At 27.0% G+C, this 17,673-nt stretch overlaps 2 protein-coding genes across 2 annotated transcripts; both read left to right on the top strand.

Moving 5' to 3' along the window:
* Window positions 1-5,199: 5,199 nt before the first annotated feature.
* Window positions 5,200-7,667, top strand: LOC111030144 (microsomal glutathione S-transferase 1-like). The gene is made up of 3 exons (XM_022309518.1): window positions 5,200-5,661; window positions 7,224-7,306; window positions 7,382-7,667. The coding sequence occupies exons 1-3, from the start codon at window positions 5,542-5,544 to the stop codon at window positions 7,623-7,625; spliced, it is 447 nt and encodes a 148-aa protein (XP_022165210.1). The 5' UTR covers window positions 5,200-5,541; the 3' UTR covers window positions 7,626-7,667.
* A 3,364-nt stretch (window positions 7,668-11,031) lies between these two features.
* LOC111030141 (ethanolamine-phosphate cytidylyltransferase) lies at window positions 11,032-17,673 on the top strand. Its single transcript, XM_022309514.1, has 8 exons — window positions 11,032-11,441; window positions 11,546-11,683; window positions 13,313-13,425; window positions 13,487-13,553; window positions 13,648-13,873; window positions 13,929-14,129; window positions 14,192-14,412; window positions 17,355-17,673. The coding sequence occupies exons 1-8, from the start codon at window positions 11,392-11,394 to the stop codon at window positions 17,455-17,457; spliced, it is 1,119 nt and encodes a 372-aa protein (XP_022165206.1). The 5' UTR covers window positions 11,032-11,391; the 3' UTR covers window positions 17,458-17,673.

Genomic DNA, 17,673 nt, shown 5'->3' with positions numbered 1-17,673 from the left:
GACACTCAAAATTAAAAACTATAAATCAGCTTCATTCTTTGATGAATGGAGGTGGTTAAGTAATTATCAAATTAATGTGTATATGACTTGAAAGCTCCCTCAATATTAATTAGTTTTCAGCAGTTGTTTGGTACATTGGTGGTGCGGAATGGGTAGGGTAAGGTTTATAAGTGAAATCTTTAAATCACAAATAAAATACCTGTAAACTCTGACTTCACCTGCAGGGAAAAAATGAGCAAACATAAAATACGACACTATGTATAAACAAAACAGCGTATCTCGGTTTTAGACTTAAGTGTATCTACTCAGTTCCTTCACGGGGAAATCGGTGTCAGCAGGAGACTCTTTGGGGACCCCTATCATACTATAATTGATAACCCCACGTTATGCATTTGTGGGAGTATTATTGAATTATGTATTTATATTTATATAGAAATTTGCTTTTGTATAATTATTGAATGAAAAATCTCGTAAACAGTAGGTCAGTACATATTTCATTTATTTGCATTTGTAATTTATGTAATGTTTAATATTTTTAATATTTACATTGGCAAATGTTGTGTTGTTAATAATGTTATTATGGCTTATTATTGAATTACATTTATATACTAATTTAATTTAATTATTTGCATAAGATATTATTGTTGTTTAATATTTTGCCTTTAATTTTTTTATCCGGGGAAAATTGTCCCGCTTAAGAGGAGGAAGGTACCGGAGGAAACATCTTAAATTCATAAATTATGCAATGTATACGTATTTCTACGAATTCGTAAGAATCTTACAAAAGTTGTTGGGAGGTCACAATCAAACCAAATTCAGGAGTTCCACAATATTCGCAAGATAATGGCAGCGCCATCTTTGTGCGCTTCTTTCATTCCACGTACATAATACTTTATAGTCACCTTGCATAGTCTACACTCTACGCACATGACTGACGATATACTTTTTTCGCTAGATGACGCTGCCGTATGCAATTTTAATTTTTTACTGATTTTCTTCAGATATCCGATTTACAAGTTCAGAACCAGCCAACGCTGTTTACGGCGATGGACCGTTAGTCATTAATTAATAAACTAATTAATTCAACTTATTACTGAACTATTAAAGCAACTACGCATCACAATAAAATACAGTAACGGAGAACAGTACTTTTCTAAGGCTCCGAGCTACATCGTGTAATAATATAATATTCATATTTCCTGCCACGTGTGACATGCGAAACGATTTAAAATCTTATAATTGAAAATTAATATCTATTTCCATTATGTTGATTTAAATCAATGTCGTATCGAATTTTGTACCATAACTTATAATCATAAATTATTTATAAAATATGTATTATTAATGTCATAAATTATATACTAACACGTCTAGGCGAGCAAAATCGATACGATTAGGTTATAATAGCTAACTTATTTAAAACCCGGTCATTATAAGCCTATACCGGTCTTTAGAAGAATCCCGGGATAAAAAAATCAATTTTTATACTTTTTGAATGATAATTATGTCTTAATAATAAAATAAAATATATGATGGGTATTATAATGGTACAATATAGTATATAGGTACTACTATTATTAAATAATACAAGTACCTGTACCCATTATAATATACTATATTATTTACATTTAAATAAATTTGAGGTGACCATAAGTCCATAACGTTATCATACCAGCTGTCACGCTTGTAAAAATGTATTTAATATTGTGTTAATGAATAAATGAATAACAACAATGTCTGTATATTTAATACCTAATATTGTGTTTGTGAATTTGATATACTTTAAAATATTATCGAATTATCATACACATCCAAAATAGGTTAGATATTATTATTTTGACCACATTACATTCTAACCATACTAACTTGATAATTTTTACACTGGGTATTTTTTCAACCCGATTTTTTTCGCAATTTGGCTGTATCTTTCTACCTAACTACAGTATTAGTACCTATATTATAATAAATTTCCATATCTGGCTTTTGGAGGTTCGTTGAAAAGTAAATGCACAATATTTTGATACTACCTGCACACATACAGGGACGATATAAAGAAGTGATGATCAATCGTTTCTTGACTTAAGGGTGTCAGAAACAGATATTTTATAGCAAAATTCTAGCTACTACAGTACTACGGTAGCTGAAGGTACACCTAACATACGGAAAGAATAAAACCAAACTATTAGATCGAAAATGACATTACAGGAAAAACGTTCACTGTTCACATCTTGTTGAATAATTTCGATGATTTTTGTTTATTTGTAATAGTAAAACTTTATTCTGGTCGTATTGACTAATGATCTTCGATTTATGAATTAACTTTAAAATATATTTCAAAATATGCACAACAATTTGTAAGCATTTAGAGTTTAGACATTTATAACAACTTTTAAAAACAGAGGTTTTTAAATCGGAGTTATAGGAATGTGAGCTGTGATCTGTATAACGTCTTCATCTCTCAAAGAAAAAAAAATATTGTTTAAGTCTGACTTTTTCACTATACGAATTATTCATGTGAAGGAAATTTATTGCTGTACTAAAAAGTAAAACACGACACTCCGACTGTCTAATGATTCTTTTTCCACTATGAATTATAGCTTGATCCGATGACTGTGATAAAAAATTGACCATAAATTAAAAGTATTATTTATGGCTATACTTAGTTGTATGAATAATAATGACTATAGTAGATTTATAATGTTTATTTTTCAATTCCATGATGTCATGAAATATTTACGAGACCTTGTCGTATTGTAATCATTAGGTACAAATTTAGTAATTAGTAGGTAATTACTATTATATAGGCAATCAATAATTATTTATATTCTGTTATATTGCATGAAAACTAGAATACTGTACTATAGTAACTACACATCATTGGTACTATTGAATACCAATTCACAATTTTCAGCTTTGTTGTACACGTCTTGTAGGTAGGTACCTACTTAGAGACAATACATAATGCCATTGCCATTGCCATAAGCCCATAACGGCCAGGCGTCTCCGTATACAATATTAGAGAATCATTATAGGTATCTAGTTCTAAGTAAATTAATGAATCGTGTGTTGCGATTGATATTCAATTTCAGACGCTGCAAACTGTAAAATATTTTATTTTTTTTATTTTTTTATTATTTTTTATTATATAGTATAATAAGAGCTATTAACATTGGATGCGTACTTTAGTTACCTATACGGCTATACGATATAATAATATATGAAAACTTAATATTGTATTAATTGGATACAAAGTGTTTGGAAATTGATTGGCTTTATAGTTTATTGTATAATGTAGGTACACAATAATACACTTTATATATTTATATTTTATAAATTATTAAAATCATGCAGATAATCGATAGTCAGAATGAAAATAACAAGTCATTATTATACATAGGTATCCATATTATATAAACGAATAAACAAAACACGTGTACCGGTGTACCTACTCGTTTTCATTTAATAACGATCAATATTTGTTTTACAGAATTAAGGTACCTAAGTATCTATTATTTTATTAGTTTGATTTTATTGTACAAAAATATTAGTATTATTAGTTATTTTTAGTTGCTTAGACAAAATATTATATTTATGAAGTTTTGAAATGAGTTTGATTATATTTTACGCTATACTGATTAATATATTACATCAAGTAGCTGATTTTAATATTTAATAGTCTGAAATATTTTAATATTTTAGTTATATTGTATTGTTTATTAAATAAAGATTTGATTTAACAAACATACACAATTGTATAATTAATATTCTAATAATAATAATATAATGACCAGTTCTACATTCAATTTCAATGAATTATGAATATCTTATACTTCCATATTACCATAACATACCTACGAATGTTGGTAAAATATATCTTATGAGTTATGACTCAATACACTGACTTACTTAATGACGAGGTGATACCAAGGTACTCCACAGCGAAAGATCGACTTCCTCAATTTTGTATAATAGATGCTATTACAAAAATAATTAATGAAAATTCAAAGGGAGAACATTGTCCACAATTATTTCAAAATAAAATTAATACCAATAGCGAAATGTATTCTAAATTTAAAACGGATGATGATACAAACTAATTAATTTCAAAAAATAAAATGGCAAGACCTCAACAATATGTTCCTAACATATTTAAAAGTTCGGATGACGAATGATTATTAGAAGTATTTGAGTACTTTAATAAATAGGTACTATAATAATATATCTAAAAAAGATCAAGTAATATTAAGTATTTAAATATCTAATTTCGTCCAAATTTGAACTTGAATGTCTAATGTCGATAAAAATAACTTGGCTTAGGTATATATTTTTTTGGTTTCAGTATGAACTCTTTACGGAGAACCTTGTTTTACATTTTCAATTCTTATCTCTTAACTATAAAAATTGAATATTATCGTACATTTTAACTTCAAAATAATTTACAAATTTTCAAATCGATAAACTTTTCAACATATTAACTTTAAATGCGTGTAAAAAAAAATCCTATTTTTAATATTTTTAAACTTCAGTTATAACAATAATGTGTAGAAATCTTGTATTAAATGTTTAAGCTTTTTGGCCCAATAAGAAAACAATTTTATTGGTATTTATAGAAAAAAAAGCTGAAAGATTGTAAATTGAAAATATGGGTTAACAACGCAAGACATATCAACAAATTTGAAAATGTTATCAAGTAAAGGAAATGATAAAATAAACATTTGGTGTAAATTTCAAGTATCTACGGTTGTTAGTTTTTGTATTACTACAAACTAAGAAGAGTGTTCGATTCATAAGAATAAATTGAGTAAATGTCGAATGTCGTACAAACTTATAACGCTCAAAAAAATTAATTTGACTTTCCTGTAGACATTTTTTTCTTTTTTTCTAAATTTTTCTTAATTTAGACTAATGTTGTCAAAATTCTCACTTCGGATGTTCATCAAAATAAACCCTAGAATCGCAGCTGTATTTCATTTATTACTATTTAAAAAAAAAAATTCTTCATCTGCTAAGGTGTTAAGGTAGTTACCAAAAGAAAAATTTATCCAAGTGATTTAAAAAAAGTTCGGCCGCCGACTAGACTTCTTAATTTGAACACTGTATAACAGGTATTATGGTAGTTACTAGTTATACACTTATAGTTTATATCCATAAAAACATTACATAAGGTCTATGACTCTAATGTGTATTTGTGGACACGTCCGTGTCTGCGCGAAAGGTCACGGAGCAAGAATATTAATAACATGTTATATTGCTATTATCATCATATATTTTTGTTTGTGCCGCCATGAAAACACTCGAAATTAAAAATCACAAACGAGCAACCAACTTAATAACTATTTTTTACTACGTTATCATGACCAGTGAATAATAACAAACGACTAACGAAAAACATAAAACATTCGTCAGAGTAACCTATCAGACATTCAGGCACTCAGTCATCGTCTGTCAGTCGGCTGAAATTGTTCACGTTTCTTGCGTCCCTTTCGATTTATTAATTATTACTTCACTTTCCTGCCCCCCCGTAACCGCAAACACTACACGATGGTTTCATTTGAAGTCGATGAAGTTTTGTTCAGAACGTACGTTTTCTACACGGCCGTATTAGTACTGAAAGTACTCGCAATGGCCCCGCTGACCGCCAAACAACGGTTCGCGAAAATGGTAATTGAAATAATATTATGTAAATAATAAGCCATACTACTACTACATGTCTACATAGCCCATAGATGTTGGGTATTTAATATTAAATCAATACGACGAGTGTAGAGTATTTCTATAAAGTAACACTACGTGTGCTGACAAAGGTACTAGGTACTCACTTGGCGGTGGTGATGGACATACGCAGCTCGTCAGCTCATCGGTTTCTTATATAATTACAATTCACAATTGTATGACTATTAACTTTATACCTACCATTAAACAATCATATTTTTTTGGATATATTAAATTATTACACCAATTACACTATACGTTAATACCTACATTGTATACGATTAATCGTAAATTGTTTAGAGAAAAATAGATGCATATTACATAATATCTTTGCATACGTAACAAGTAATGAATAAGTATAAATATTTTCTACTTTTATTGTTACCTAATATTCAAATGTATTACTTCTAATTTATCAATACATATGTATTTCTTGATCTACCATTGTGTATAAATTCAATACTGAATACTTAATACCTGTTTAAAAATTGATGTTGCAATAATATTATGTACATTGAGTGCCTACTACTATTGTCTATTACGATGAGTATTCTAGGGAATATCTTAATGTTTTCTGCTAAAAATAATGAAATGCTTTTGATAAAAAAGACTTGTCAATTTATAGTAGCATTTACGTTAATATATTAGTTACTATTTGTTTAAAAATGTTAAATTTACTTCCTCATAATAAATCATGCCATTTTGTTATGTTAGTAGTCAGTCTGCAAAATGTTGGGTAATATAATAATTAAATCTAAAACATACTTTTGTTTTCTTTAAAAAATGGGTAGTAAATAGTGTTGAATCAATTATATAAAATATTAGGAATCGGCTAAAAATGGATTATAAGTTGTGTCTCATACCTGCAATAACATTCAACATGAGAGTTAATTTAAATTGTATAGAGTAATTACTAGGTATAGTCATTGGTTGATACTCAAAATGATAGTTTTTATCAAGGTTTTAATATTTATTTGTGTAATGAACTATGGAATTAAGATGTCAGACTAGTATAAATTGTAGCAAAATCGTAAATATTTTAACATCACACTTATCTTCTTCAAGTATTATGAAACTTCCAATTTCATTCTTATTGATGTTTTTCAAAATACTATTAAGGTTTGACCATTGTTTTTAGATTTAAAATTAAAATTTGTTTTATAATAACATTAAAACAGATAATAATAGATCCATACATAATTATTGTATTTTTAATTGATCAATTTAAACATGCAAAAGATAATGTATGGATTTTATGAGGAATTTTATGCTCAAATGAATGTGAATATGTAATCTGTTCATTTAGTAATAATCAGTTAACACATAGTCCATTTGCATTACCTATCCTAATTTATTTAATAGCATAATACATAAATGTGTATTAATATGTACAATTAAAAAAAAAATGCATTTCGCTATAGGTGTAATTATATTAAAATATTTAAAATATGTATTTATAGAAAAGTTAGAACTTACTATGAATAATAATTACTAATTATTTTGTTTGATAGGTATTTGCTAACCCCGAAGATACAAAATTGACTTCAAAATCTAAAGTGAAGTTTGATGATCCTGATGTTGAAAGAGTCAGAAGGTATATTATTATAAATTGAATATACTACTTATATATAGATATTATATAATATTTAAAATCAATTTTTTTTTTCAGGGCTCATCTCAATGATTTAGAAAATATTCCACTATTTATAATTGTATGTTTTGGGTATTTATTAACCAACCCAAATGTATTTATTGCTACCAATTTAATACGATTGTTTGTAGCAAGTAGAATTATTCATACAATAGTTTATGCTGTGGTCGTTTTACCACAACCGGCTAGAGGTTTATCGTGGTTTGCTGGATATGCAACTACCGTGTTTATGGCTGTTCAAGTTATTTTAAGTTTTGTTTAATATTATAGTATAAAAAATATACAAAAGCTCAATATTTTATTATTTATCTTTTATTTTTTTCATTTGTATGACATCCCACTGCCCTACAACTAATAGGCATACAAAATTACAATTCATAAAGGAAATCTACTTTTTTATATTGTGAAATTTTGCTTAACTTTTTAATAATTATAATAATACCTTGATAACCAAATAATGTATTTAATTATTTTAATTTTTAGTATAAACCATACTGCTTTCATACTCTAGATCTGTATTCCATTGCTCAGTTTGCTTGTTATTTTATGTATCTGGTTGTGTATCTAATAAGTGCTTATAATCAATATAAACAATATAAACAATATTGCTCATCCCAAAAATATTAAACATTTGATAATTTCACAATATTTGTGTATCAGTACCTCTTATGCATAAGCAAGTAGCAATATTTTATTAGAACAGACCAAATGATAAAAGTTTTTAATTTTAATTTGAAATTCTGTTTGGCATCAGATCTAACCATGGCCTAACCTGTAGTTTTACTTATGCTCATATATAGCCATAATATTAGTTCCCCAATATTAATTTCAATACAAGGTCATCTGGCCGAAATATTTAATGTTGCTTACTTGAAATCTTGAACACACTGTAGGTTTAGACAATATTACACAGAAGGTAGGTACCTAATCGTATATAGTATAGGTACTGTTCCTCCTATTATGGTAATTATAATTTTACTGTTAGTAATAGGTATTGTAAGTTGAATTAGTTATAAAGAAATAATAATTTGTATATTGTATCACGTGAAGTATACAAAATTTGAAAAAATATTGATATAAAATTAAATAGAAACACTGTAATTGGTTCAATTTGTGTACGTATTTAATCAGATTTGATTTACCTAATATCAAAAAAAAAATGCAATATCAATTTAATCCAATCTTTAGTACAATAGACAATAGTAGATATCTATATATTTTTGTAGGTCTTAGGTATTATTAACCACTGTAAGTAACTTATGAGTCAATATTGACTTTCTGTAAAACAGTGTGAACATAGATTTGTGTTTTAAAAATAGATATAGGCAATGGTTTAAAATTAATCTAGATATTTGAAAATATTATTGTGTCAGTGTGTTACCTTCATAAAATATATTGATTCATGTAAAAGTTTCAAGTGCCCAAGATAATGTTTTTGAATTACAATAAAATAACTAAAATTGCTATTATTATTTATTGATAAAATATCTAATTTCATCCAAATGCCAACATCAAATTTCTCAAAAAAATGTTGCTTATATTTTGTATTTAAATTGGAACTTTTTGACATCAGTATGAAATACAACTACTATAATTGTAAATTGTAATGAGAAACTCTGTATTGAACTTTCAAGCTTTATTATAAAAAACAAAAATTGTATCATACATAAATTAAAAAGCCTAATAAAAGTCGAAAATAAAAAATATGTATAAATAGTACTAAAAGAATAAAAAAATTTAAAAATTGTGTGGTAAATTCTAGTATAAATATTCGGTGAAAATTTCAAATCTACAATTTTAGATTCTGAGCGGAACGATGAATTCATTGATTTAACAATGATGTGTGTTCTTTATTTCTTTATTTTTTTTGTGTCTGTCACAACAGTTTGGGGCAGTAAAAGTGCTTCAATTTTGTTCAACAGCAACTTTTCTCGTAGGAAAGTAAATCTATTTGGTGCATTCGGGAGGTTAAAATTCAAACCTAAATTTTTAGGCAAAATCAGTTTTAAAAAAAATCGTTTTTGGTTTTAAGTGAACCCCTAAAAAAAATGACCATAGACACATGACATTTTCATTTAATGTTTGTGTTAACATTTTCTATACACCATACTATTTCCAAAATATTTTGACTCGTGTAGAACTATTTATAGGCATATGGATATGAACTTTTTGATTTTTATTTATTTTGTTTTTTTAAAACTAATATCGATAAAAAAATGTTCGCTCCGTTAAAAAACTTGTAAATGTATTACAAGTTTCCTCGTAAGTTAGTGAAAATTAAAAAAAAAGTTGAGCATAAATCCGCAGTAATTTTTTATGAGCGCTTGAATTTAGGATCTTAACAAAATTCGTAAAAATCACGAAAATAACAAATTAATTTGAAGTTAATAATACATTAGATATTTTCTTTTTATATCTAAGATTTAAAAATTTAATACACGTTTCCTTGTAAGTTTGTCTACCTTTATCAAAAAAAAATTTCCACCGGAAAGTCAAATTTTAATAGAACATTGGATATTTACTCGATTTCTCATGTAAGTGATATTCTTATTTTGTTGTAATTCAAAAACGAATACTAAACAAAATCTATTTAGTTAAAAAATAGGTTTGCTTAAATATTGCGGTTTTCCTTATTTTATTTTTGTTCGATCCGGTAATTCAAAAAAAAAAAAAACTTGAGACCTTAAATGCCTAAACTTGGCTCTAATGTACATAATTATCTACAATATAAATTCATTTTGAAATCTAGAAACTTGGAATCAAAGCTGATAATCAAACATTTTTAGTTTTTACTGCTCCTAAAGATGATGATGATCAAAACAATTTAAAAATGGGTTAGAATATATTCTATCATCAGACGATTATAAAAAATACAGGGATTTTTTTTTAATTATCCACAATATCAACAACTTATGTGGAACACTGCTGTATTACATTTTCAGTTTTTTGAACAAGCAAAAAATTATTTATCGACAACTAGTGGAAAAAATGTCTTATGGCTGTAAATAACTCAAAAAGAGCTAAAATATTTTGAAAATTATACCATGTATGGAAATAGGTCATATTAACATTTGATGAAAAGTACTTATCTACAGTTATTAGTTATTGAGTTACACCGAAAAAATAAAATCAAATTTATCAAAAATTGGTTTGGCAAATTCCCAGCCTTCCTTAATTTTCTTTTTTCTTTTTTGTATGTTTTTGAAAACTTCTAGGAATTTTTTCTAAACACATCCATCACAGTGACTCACTAGACACCTAATATACATTCATAGAGAATAGTAATACATATTATGTATTATGTATTATGTACTATTCTGTGTACATATTATGTATTATCTATGTGTACAGCAGACCGTTGTCCACTTATCCTTTCTTTAATTTGTTTTGACTATGGAGACTGGGATATAAAAGACCAAATATTCTTGTGAGGCTTAAGCCCATCACTCCGTTCTTTGAGAAAGCAGTCGTATTATTTTATTTCAGTCTTATTGTGCAAATGGTAGGTACAGATTGTTTATTTAATAATTTCAAATAAAGTGGGAAAAAAATCTTTACTTTTATCTATGTTGATAAAGGAAACTACCGGTCGGCGGCGGTCGCGGTGGTGTGATTACGAAATACGGCGTTTGTCAAGTTATCATTTTGGACTTTGGCTGAAATCTGTTTATGATAAACGTTTCAAAACCTCACAAATCGCAATGAAATAAAAACATTATTGATAGCATCGGTATTCGTAGTATTTTGCATCGATTTCTCTCGCGTCCACTTGCGAATTACTTACGGCGGTGAACGAATGAAATACCATTCTACGCTGCGTACTAAAATCCGGTATTACCGTTGCGACAGTCGTTGCCCGTCGTTACACGTTACTCGTTAGCATTCCAACGCGCACATACAACAGCGAGACACGTCGACGCAGGCGTCGCACTCAGTCGCAGTCGATCAGCGGTGTTCACGTCTCAATCAGCGAGTCAGGTCTTAGTCTCCATTTGGTTGCGCAGCTCCGGGCGTCCGTACCCGGAAAGATGAGCGAACAAGTTGAAAATAAGCCCGTGAGGGTCTGGTGCGACGGTTGGTGAGTACTCTTTTCCTGTGTCTCGTTTTGGTTTTTGGAGAAACCGCGGCAATATTAAAAATGTTAGTAATGATTTTGTTTTTCGGTTTTCTGCCGTCACACAGTTTCGACATGGTGCACTTTGGTCACGCAAACTCGCTGCGACAAGCCAAAGCATTGGGACATTATCTGGTCGTAGGCATACACACCGATGACGAAATCACCAAGCACAAAGGGCCACCCGTTTTTACAGAACAAGAGAGGTAGCTAGCTAATCACTAATCAATCATGTGTCTATTACGTTATGTCACTGCTGAATTTATAAAAGTAATGATTGCCAAGTAGGTCGTGTCAATTTCAATATTTTATTGCCTACAATTTCTGTTGGTTGTGTTGTTATTTTCTTAGTATACTAATAAAATATTTTTATTATTGTGGTTAAGAATAGGTGCTAAATAACAGTAATATGATCTTATCCCTATGTTTAGGTCTAAATTGCCAAGTTTTTATGAATGTTTAGTGGAATTATTTTTATTGGCAGGTGCTAGGGAGTAATTATTTTTTAATGTTATTGGATAACTCGTATCACTTACTCACTAACTTCATATATTTTATAGTAATTTAGTCAACATTTATTGCCCCTACTGATCTTTTATATTTAATTTAAATTATCTTAACTACTTCAAATGCAAAACACTACATGATAAACCTTAAGGTATATTAGGTAATAAACCACTGGCTTAAGTCACAAATTTAATAGTTATGCTTATGTAATAACGTAAGTGGTAAACAATAAGATATTATTTAAGTTTCATTAGATAATTTTTTTAAATGTAATTTTTGAGTGAAGTAAATTATAAATACAAAACTATTGCCTACAGTGTATATTTATATGCTTTTCTGTTAAAGGCATATATTTTTGTTTGATTAACAATATTTAAAACATGTGTTTTATGTAAATACATCTCAAATATATTTATGAAATGCATGTAGGTAAACTTATGTCATATTTGATAATATCAAAAAAATACCTATATTAATATTATTTATAATAACTTTTAGTCCTAGATATTTAATAATGACTGGAATTTAACCATTGATATCAATCAATTATTTAAGAACAATATTGTAGTTTTTATGTTTACTATAATTACTAAACAAAATACAATTTTGATAACTTAAAGTAACTTAATTTGTTGATGTTACTATAATGATGTAGGGCATAGGTAGCTATTATTGATTTAACTTTTTAATATTGTTTGAATAAACAATGAGTCACTGGAGATAATTGTATAATGCAATAAAATAATAAGTTTTATTAAGGTGCCAAATTAAACATTAAACATTAATGAGATCAAACAATTTATTCATTAAACAATTCAAACAATTTATTAAATACTACACAATGATCATTAAATGCATTTGTGACTGATTGTTTTTGTCAGAAATGTACAAAATGATTTGTGTTCTGTTGTAAAACCTATCTTAGCCTACAAATATTAAAATTGTCTTGTTTATGGTAAAAATAATCAATCATATACTTGGCTTACAACAAAAATAAAACATTATTTTTATTATTCACTGGTGACTGGTTTAAAAACAATGAAACTAACTAAAATATTATGGTTGTTAAAATTATAAGTTTGGATTGCAATAAATTATTAGTTTTTTATTTAGCATTCTTAGTTAGTTTGGATCTAGCTGACCAAAGATGTGTTGCTAAGGCTCCTCTCTCCCCTAAATAGCCAATATTTTAAATATGAAAAACAAAAATGAATACGCTTTGTCTATAAAATAACAAATATTTATGAATATTATTTTTCCATCTACATTTAATAATGTAACCTATATTTCAAAAAAAAATTACTAATTTATCGTTAAATTATATTCAGATCCAAAATGGTGAGAGCAATTAAATGGGTTGATGAAGTAGTTGAAGGTGCTCCTTACGTAACAAATCTCGAAACTTTGGATCAACATAATTGTGACTTTTGTGTTCACGGAGGTAAATATTTTATTTTATTTAAAAAATGTAATTTTTAAATTATTTTGTTTGTATTTTATAGATGATATAACGGTTACAGCAGATGGAGTTGACACATATCATCTTGTTAAAAAAGCTAATAGATATAAGTATGTTAAATAAATAATATTTGTTTGATAAGTGATATAGATAAATATGATGATTGAAGACTTTAAATTCTATTAAATGGTCATACTTTTCTAGGGAAGTGAAACGAACTGAAGGAATTTCAACTACGGATGTAGTAAGCCGTATGTTGTTAATGACAAGACAACATTTTTACAAGGGTGATAAAGAATATGAAGTGGAAAAAGAGCATTCCTCAGTGATGGGTCAAGACAAAGCTGCCAGAAGTCCATGGACTGGATGTTCTCAATTTTTACCTACTACCAATAAAATAATTCAATTCAGTGAAGGCATCGAACCTAAGGTAAAAAAAATGACTGTACCTAGAAATACTAACTTATCATTGTTATACATTTCAGCCCACTGATAGAGTAGTATACGTTGCTGGTGCTTTCGATATATTTCATGTTGGTCACTTGGATTTTTTAGAAAAAGCCCATCAGCATGGTAATTTTCTTATTGTTGGCTTACACACTGATCCAGTAGTTAACCAATACAAAGGCTTGAATTATCCAATTATGAATTTACATGAACGAGTCTTGAGTGTGCTTGCCTGCAAAGTAATATTTCTCCTAGGTGATTTATTAAAACTAGTATTATCATTTTACTATTCATTTTTCAGTATGTATCTGAAGTTGTTATTGGAGCTCCGTACAGTGTAACGGCTGATTTAATGAAACATTTTCATGTTGATGTTGTGTGCCACGGTAAAACACCAGTAAAGATGGACATAAATGGTGAAGACCCATATGCGCTTCCAAAATCGATGAATAAATTTGTGATTGTTGATTCAGAAAATAGCATGACAACAGAAAAAATTGTCGAGCGTATTATAATTCATAGGTAAATAAATAATATTATGATATTTTTATAGTTTTAGGTATAAAACATAGTTACCTTAAACACTGACAGATTTTTTCATCTTATAAAATAAACTAGTATTTCATGATTATCATTTTGTTGCATTATGTAAATGGAATTTGTTTAATAAGAACAAATAATTCTCGTCTTAAGTGTGGTAAATAAAAGATAGATTTTTAGTTTGGTACGCTGTAACTGTCAAACATCTTATACAAAACAGAAACAGTCTGATTGCATAATAAGAAACTTCATAGAAAATATTTTATATTTTGTTACTATGCAAAGTATAGTTTACATTTCTAATCTGATAATTTTAATTTTTATTGCTAATTTAAATCTTATAAAGTAAACCTATAATTAAAAAAAATAATTATGTTACTTATAAAATCTTAATAATTTGTTTTCGGATTTGTAAAATAACAAATACAAATTATAAAAATATATAAAAGATTCAAATTAATATGAAATAATTCTAGTTTTCGACCACTGAGTTTTTATTTCAAGTGTTAAACAATAATTATTTGTTTTGTTTAGTATGTGTTTCCTTCAAACAAGGTGAATTTTTTAAAGGCAAATACTTATTGGATTACAAAGTTCAAGTTATTATGTACTTTTAAATTTGAAGTTATTAAAAACAATTATATTTTCATTGTTATCTCTTATAAGTTTTTACTTTTTCAAATGACTGCATACATTTTTAGTTTCATATTGTGAAGTAGAATATTTCTCTGAGAATTTCAATAATAAATAATTTAGAGTGAGTGAGTAGTTGATTAGTTAAAGTATACATGAGCAGTGTGGTGCAACGTGGAAACTCCGAAAAATGTGTTAGGTTATTTATCTTCTTTGAGATTTAAGTACTTATAAGGTAATAGCTAATTAATGAAACATTTGAAAGTTGATATGTTTTGAAATTCTCAGGAAAATATTCTGCTTTAAAATGTTTACTGCCATTAAAAAAGTAATTAATGTTGTTTACTAGCGATTAAAATTTAAAAAGAATTCTAAAAAACGTTAAAACCTTCCAAGGAAATGATTTTACTTTTAAAAAAGAGCTCTGTTTGGTAAATTGTATGTTATAAAAAAAAAAATAATAATAAAAAATATTACCTACATTAAACACTATTTTAAAAATATGCAAAATAGGTTTAATCTTTAACAGTATAATCGATAACCAGTTTTTGCATTTTTAAATTTATATACTTATGTAACAAGTTATTGAACCATGTGACTGCATAAAAAACCACATTTCTTTATATATTGTAGGTGATGGGTCGAAGATTTCTATAGTTTTTGAGGTCATTGCATATATATTTTAAACGTGATAAATCATTATGCCAAATTGTGCAAATAATTATATTCTAGCAATTTCATATGCCTAACTATATCTTATGACCTATACTAAATCAAATATTTAAAATAATACACATAAGCACACAACTAAATATTTTATTATGAAAGTTACATTTTTTTCTTTAAATATTCAGTACTAATATAATATTCTAAGATTTGTGCTTATTCAATTTTTTATTTTCATCAACATGATCAAAATCCGTAATTAATTTTAATTAATTTGTATTTAGAAAATTTTTTACTTTAAATCACACTTATTGGGTCTTAAATATTATTTTCAAATTGAAACTAAATAAGCAAACTTGATCAAATAATATATAATATTTTTAAAGCATTAAATCCACCTATTAGATTAACATATAAAATAAAGTAAAGAACTATTATAAATTAATAGCTAAAATATTTTTATTTTACAAATACATAATTTATTTTCATTGAAATTGATTCATCATTCATCAAAATCAAGAAAATATTATCACTTCAGATATAGCCCTATTATATTAAAAAAAATTGTGTTCTATATAGAAGAAGAACCATATTATTAGACATTTTATAAAATTAATTTAATGATAATCTGAAATATAATAATAAAACCTATTAACTATTATCACTATCATAATTAACATTTAAATGTCTAATATTAGTTTAGTATACGGATGTGTGTAGTGTGTACATTTATTAAGTAGACATACAGTAAACATATTTGGGAAAATAAAGTAATAGTCTGATTAGTATTTAAACATGTCATATTAACTATAGTTTTTTTTTCATTAATATTTATTTAGATCTGTTGTCTTAAAAAATAATTAGAATGCTATTTACAAACTTAAATGTAAGTAATAAATTCTTATACATTAAATAGTAATTTTTATACGTTTTATAGTTTATGCTATTCAAAAATGTATAAGATTAAAATTTAAAATCAGACTATGGTAAATTAAACAAAATCAATAATATTTTTTGTTCAGGAATATTAAGCCAAGTGCTAATATCATTAAAATAATCACTCAATAATAAGAGTATTGCAATGCCTGAACAAGATTTTATGTCCTTCCTGGTGTGGCTTGATGATTGGCCTCAGTCACTAACATATTCTAAGGTCAAGCATCGGCCAGCGTTGCTAGTTCCCTGATGGATGACCACCCAGGTTCTTAGCGACAAATCCTCACCCCATATACCGAACAAACTATAGCCCCTACAATAAAAACAAGTTAATAACCAGGCAGTTGAAGTTTTAAACTAAAAAATAGATGATTTAAATAGACTATTTGTTGCCTCAAATCAAATCTTATAAATATTAATTTTCAATGTGTTAAATTGACAAGTATTAATAATTATCTTACTCACAGTTTATTAAATTATAACTGTTCATTCAATTTTTTTTTATGATTAAAGTTACTAATTACAATTAGTATATATTCTTAATGAGAGAAAATTGTAGAATATGACAAATGAGTAATATTGTGTTTGTTTTTAAATTATGTACTCTAATGTTATAACTTTATAAGGTTCCAATGTTATACTCAATTTTTTTTTTTTTGATTAATCAAACATTGTTTTTAATTTTATAGACTCGAGTTTGAAGCTAGAAATTTTAAAAAAGAAGCTAAGGAGTTGGCAATCATCAAACAAATGGAAGACCAATTAGAAAAAATAAAAGTGGGATCATGCTAGTATTTGTTTGAGTTAATTTTTAACCGATCATAAAATGTGCTGATAATAAGTCATGTAATTGATTATTCATCCAAATAATTTTAATACCATGTTACCAATCCATAGATTGATCATTTTCTTCTTTGTGTATCTGTATTTGTTGTTTGATTTTTATTTATTAATTTATTATTATTATTATTATCATTACTATTGGCTAATTATACAATACTACAATAC

This window comes from Myzus persicae, unplaced genomic scaffold (assembly GCF_001856785.1).
Source record: "Myzus persicae strain clone G006 unplaced genomic scaffold, MPER_G0061.0, whole genome shotgun sequence".
NCBI classification, from domain to species: domain Eukaryota; kingdom Metazoa; phylum Arthropoda; class Insecta; order Hemiptera; family Aphididae; genus Myzus; species Myzus persicae.
The sequence above is the reverse complement of the archived record's forward strand: the minus strand, read 5'-3'. Positions and strand labels throughout refer to the sequence as shown.

Coding starts and splice junctions, on each gene's coding strand:
- LOC111030144 (XM_022309518.1), top strand. CDS start 5,542: ATGGTTTCATTTGAAGTCGATGAAGTTTTGTTCAGAACGTACGTTTTC. Junction 5,662..7,223: donor AACAACGGTTCGCGAAAATG/GTAATTGAAATA, acceptor TTTGTTTGATAG/GTATTTGCTAACCCCGAAGA. Junction 7,307..7,381: donor GATGTTGAAAGAGTCAGAAG/GTATATTATTAT, acceptor TTTTTTTTTCAG/GGCTCATCTCAATGATTTAG.
- LOC111030141 (XM_022309514.1), top strand. CDS start 11,392: ATGAGCGAACAAGTTGAAAATAAGCCCGTGAGGGTCTGGTGCGACGGT. Junction 11,442..11,545: donor AGGGTCTGGTGCGACGGTTG/GTGAGTACTCTT, acceptor GCCGTCACACAG/TTTCGACATGGTGCACTTTG. Junction 13,874..13,928: donor GTGAAGGCATCGAACCTAAG/GTAAAAAAAATG, acceptor TATACATTTCAG/CCCACTGATAGAGTAGTATA.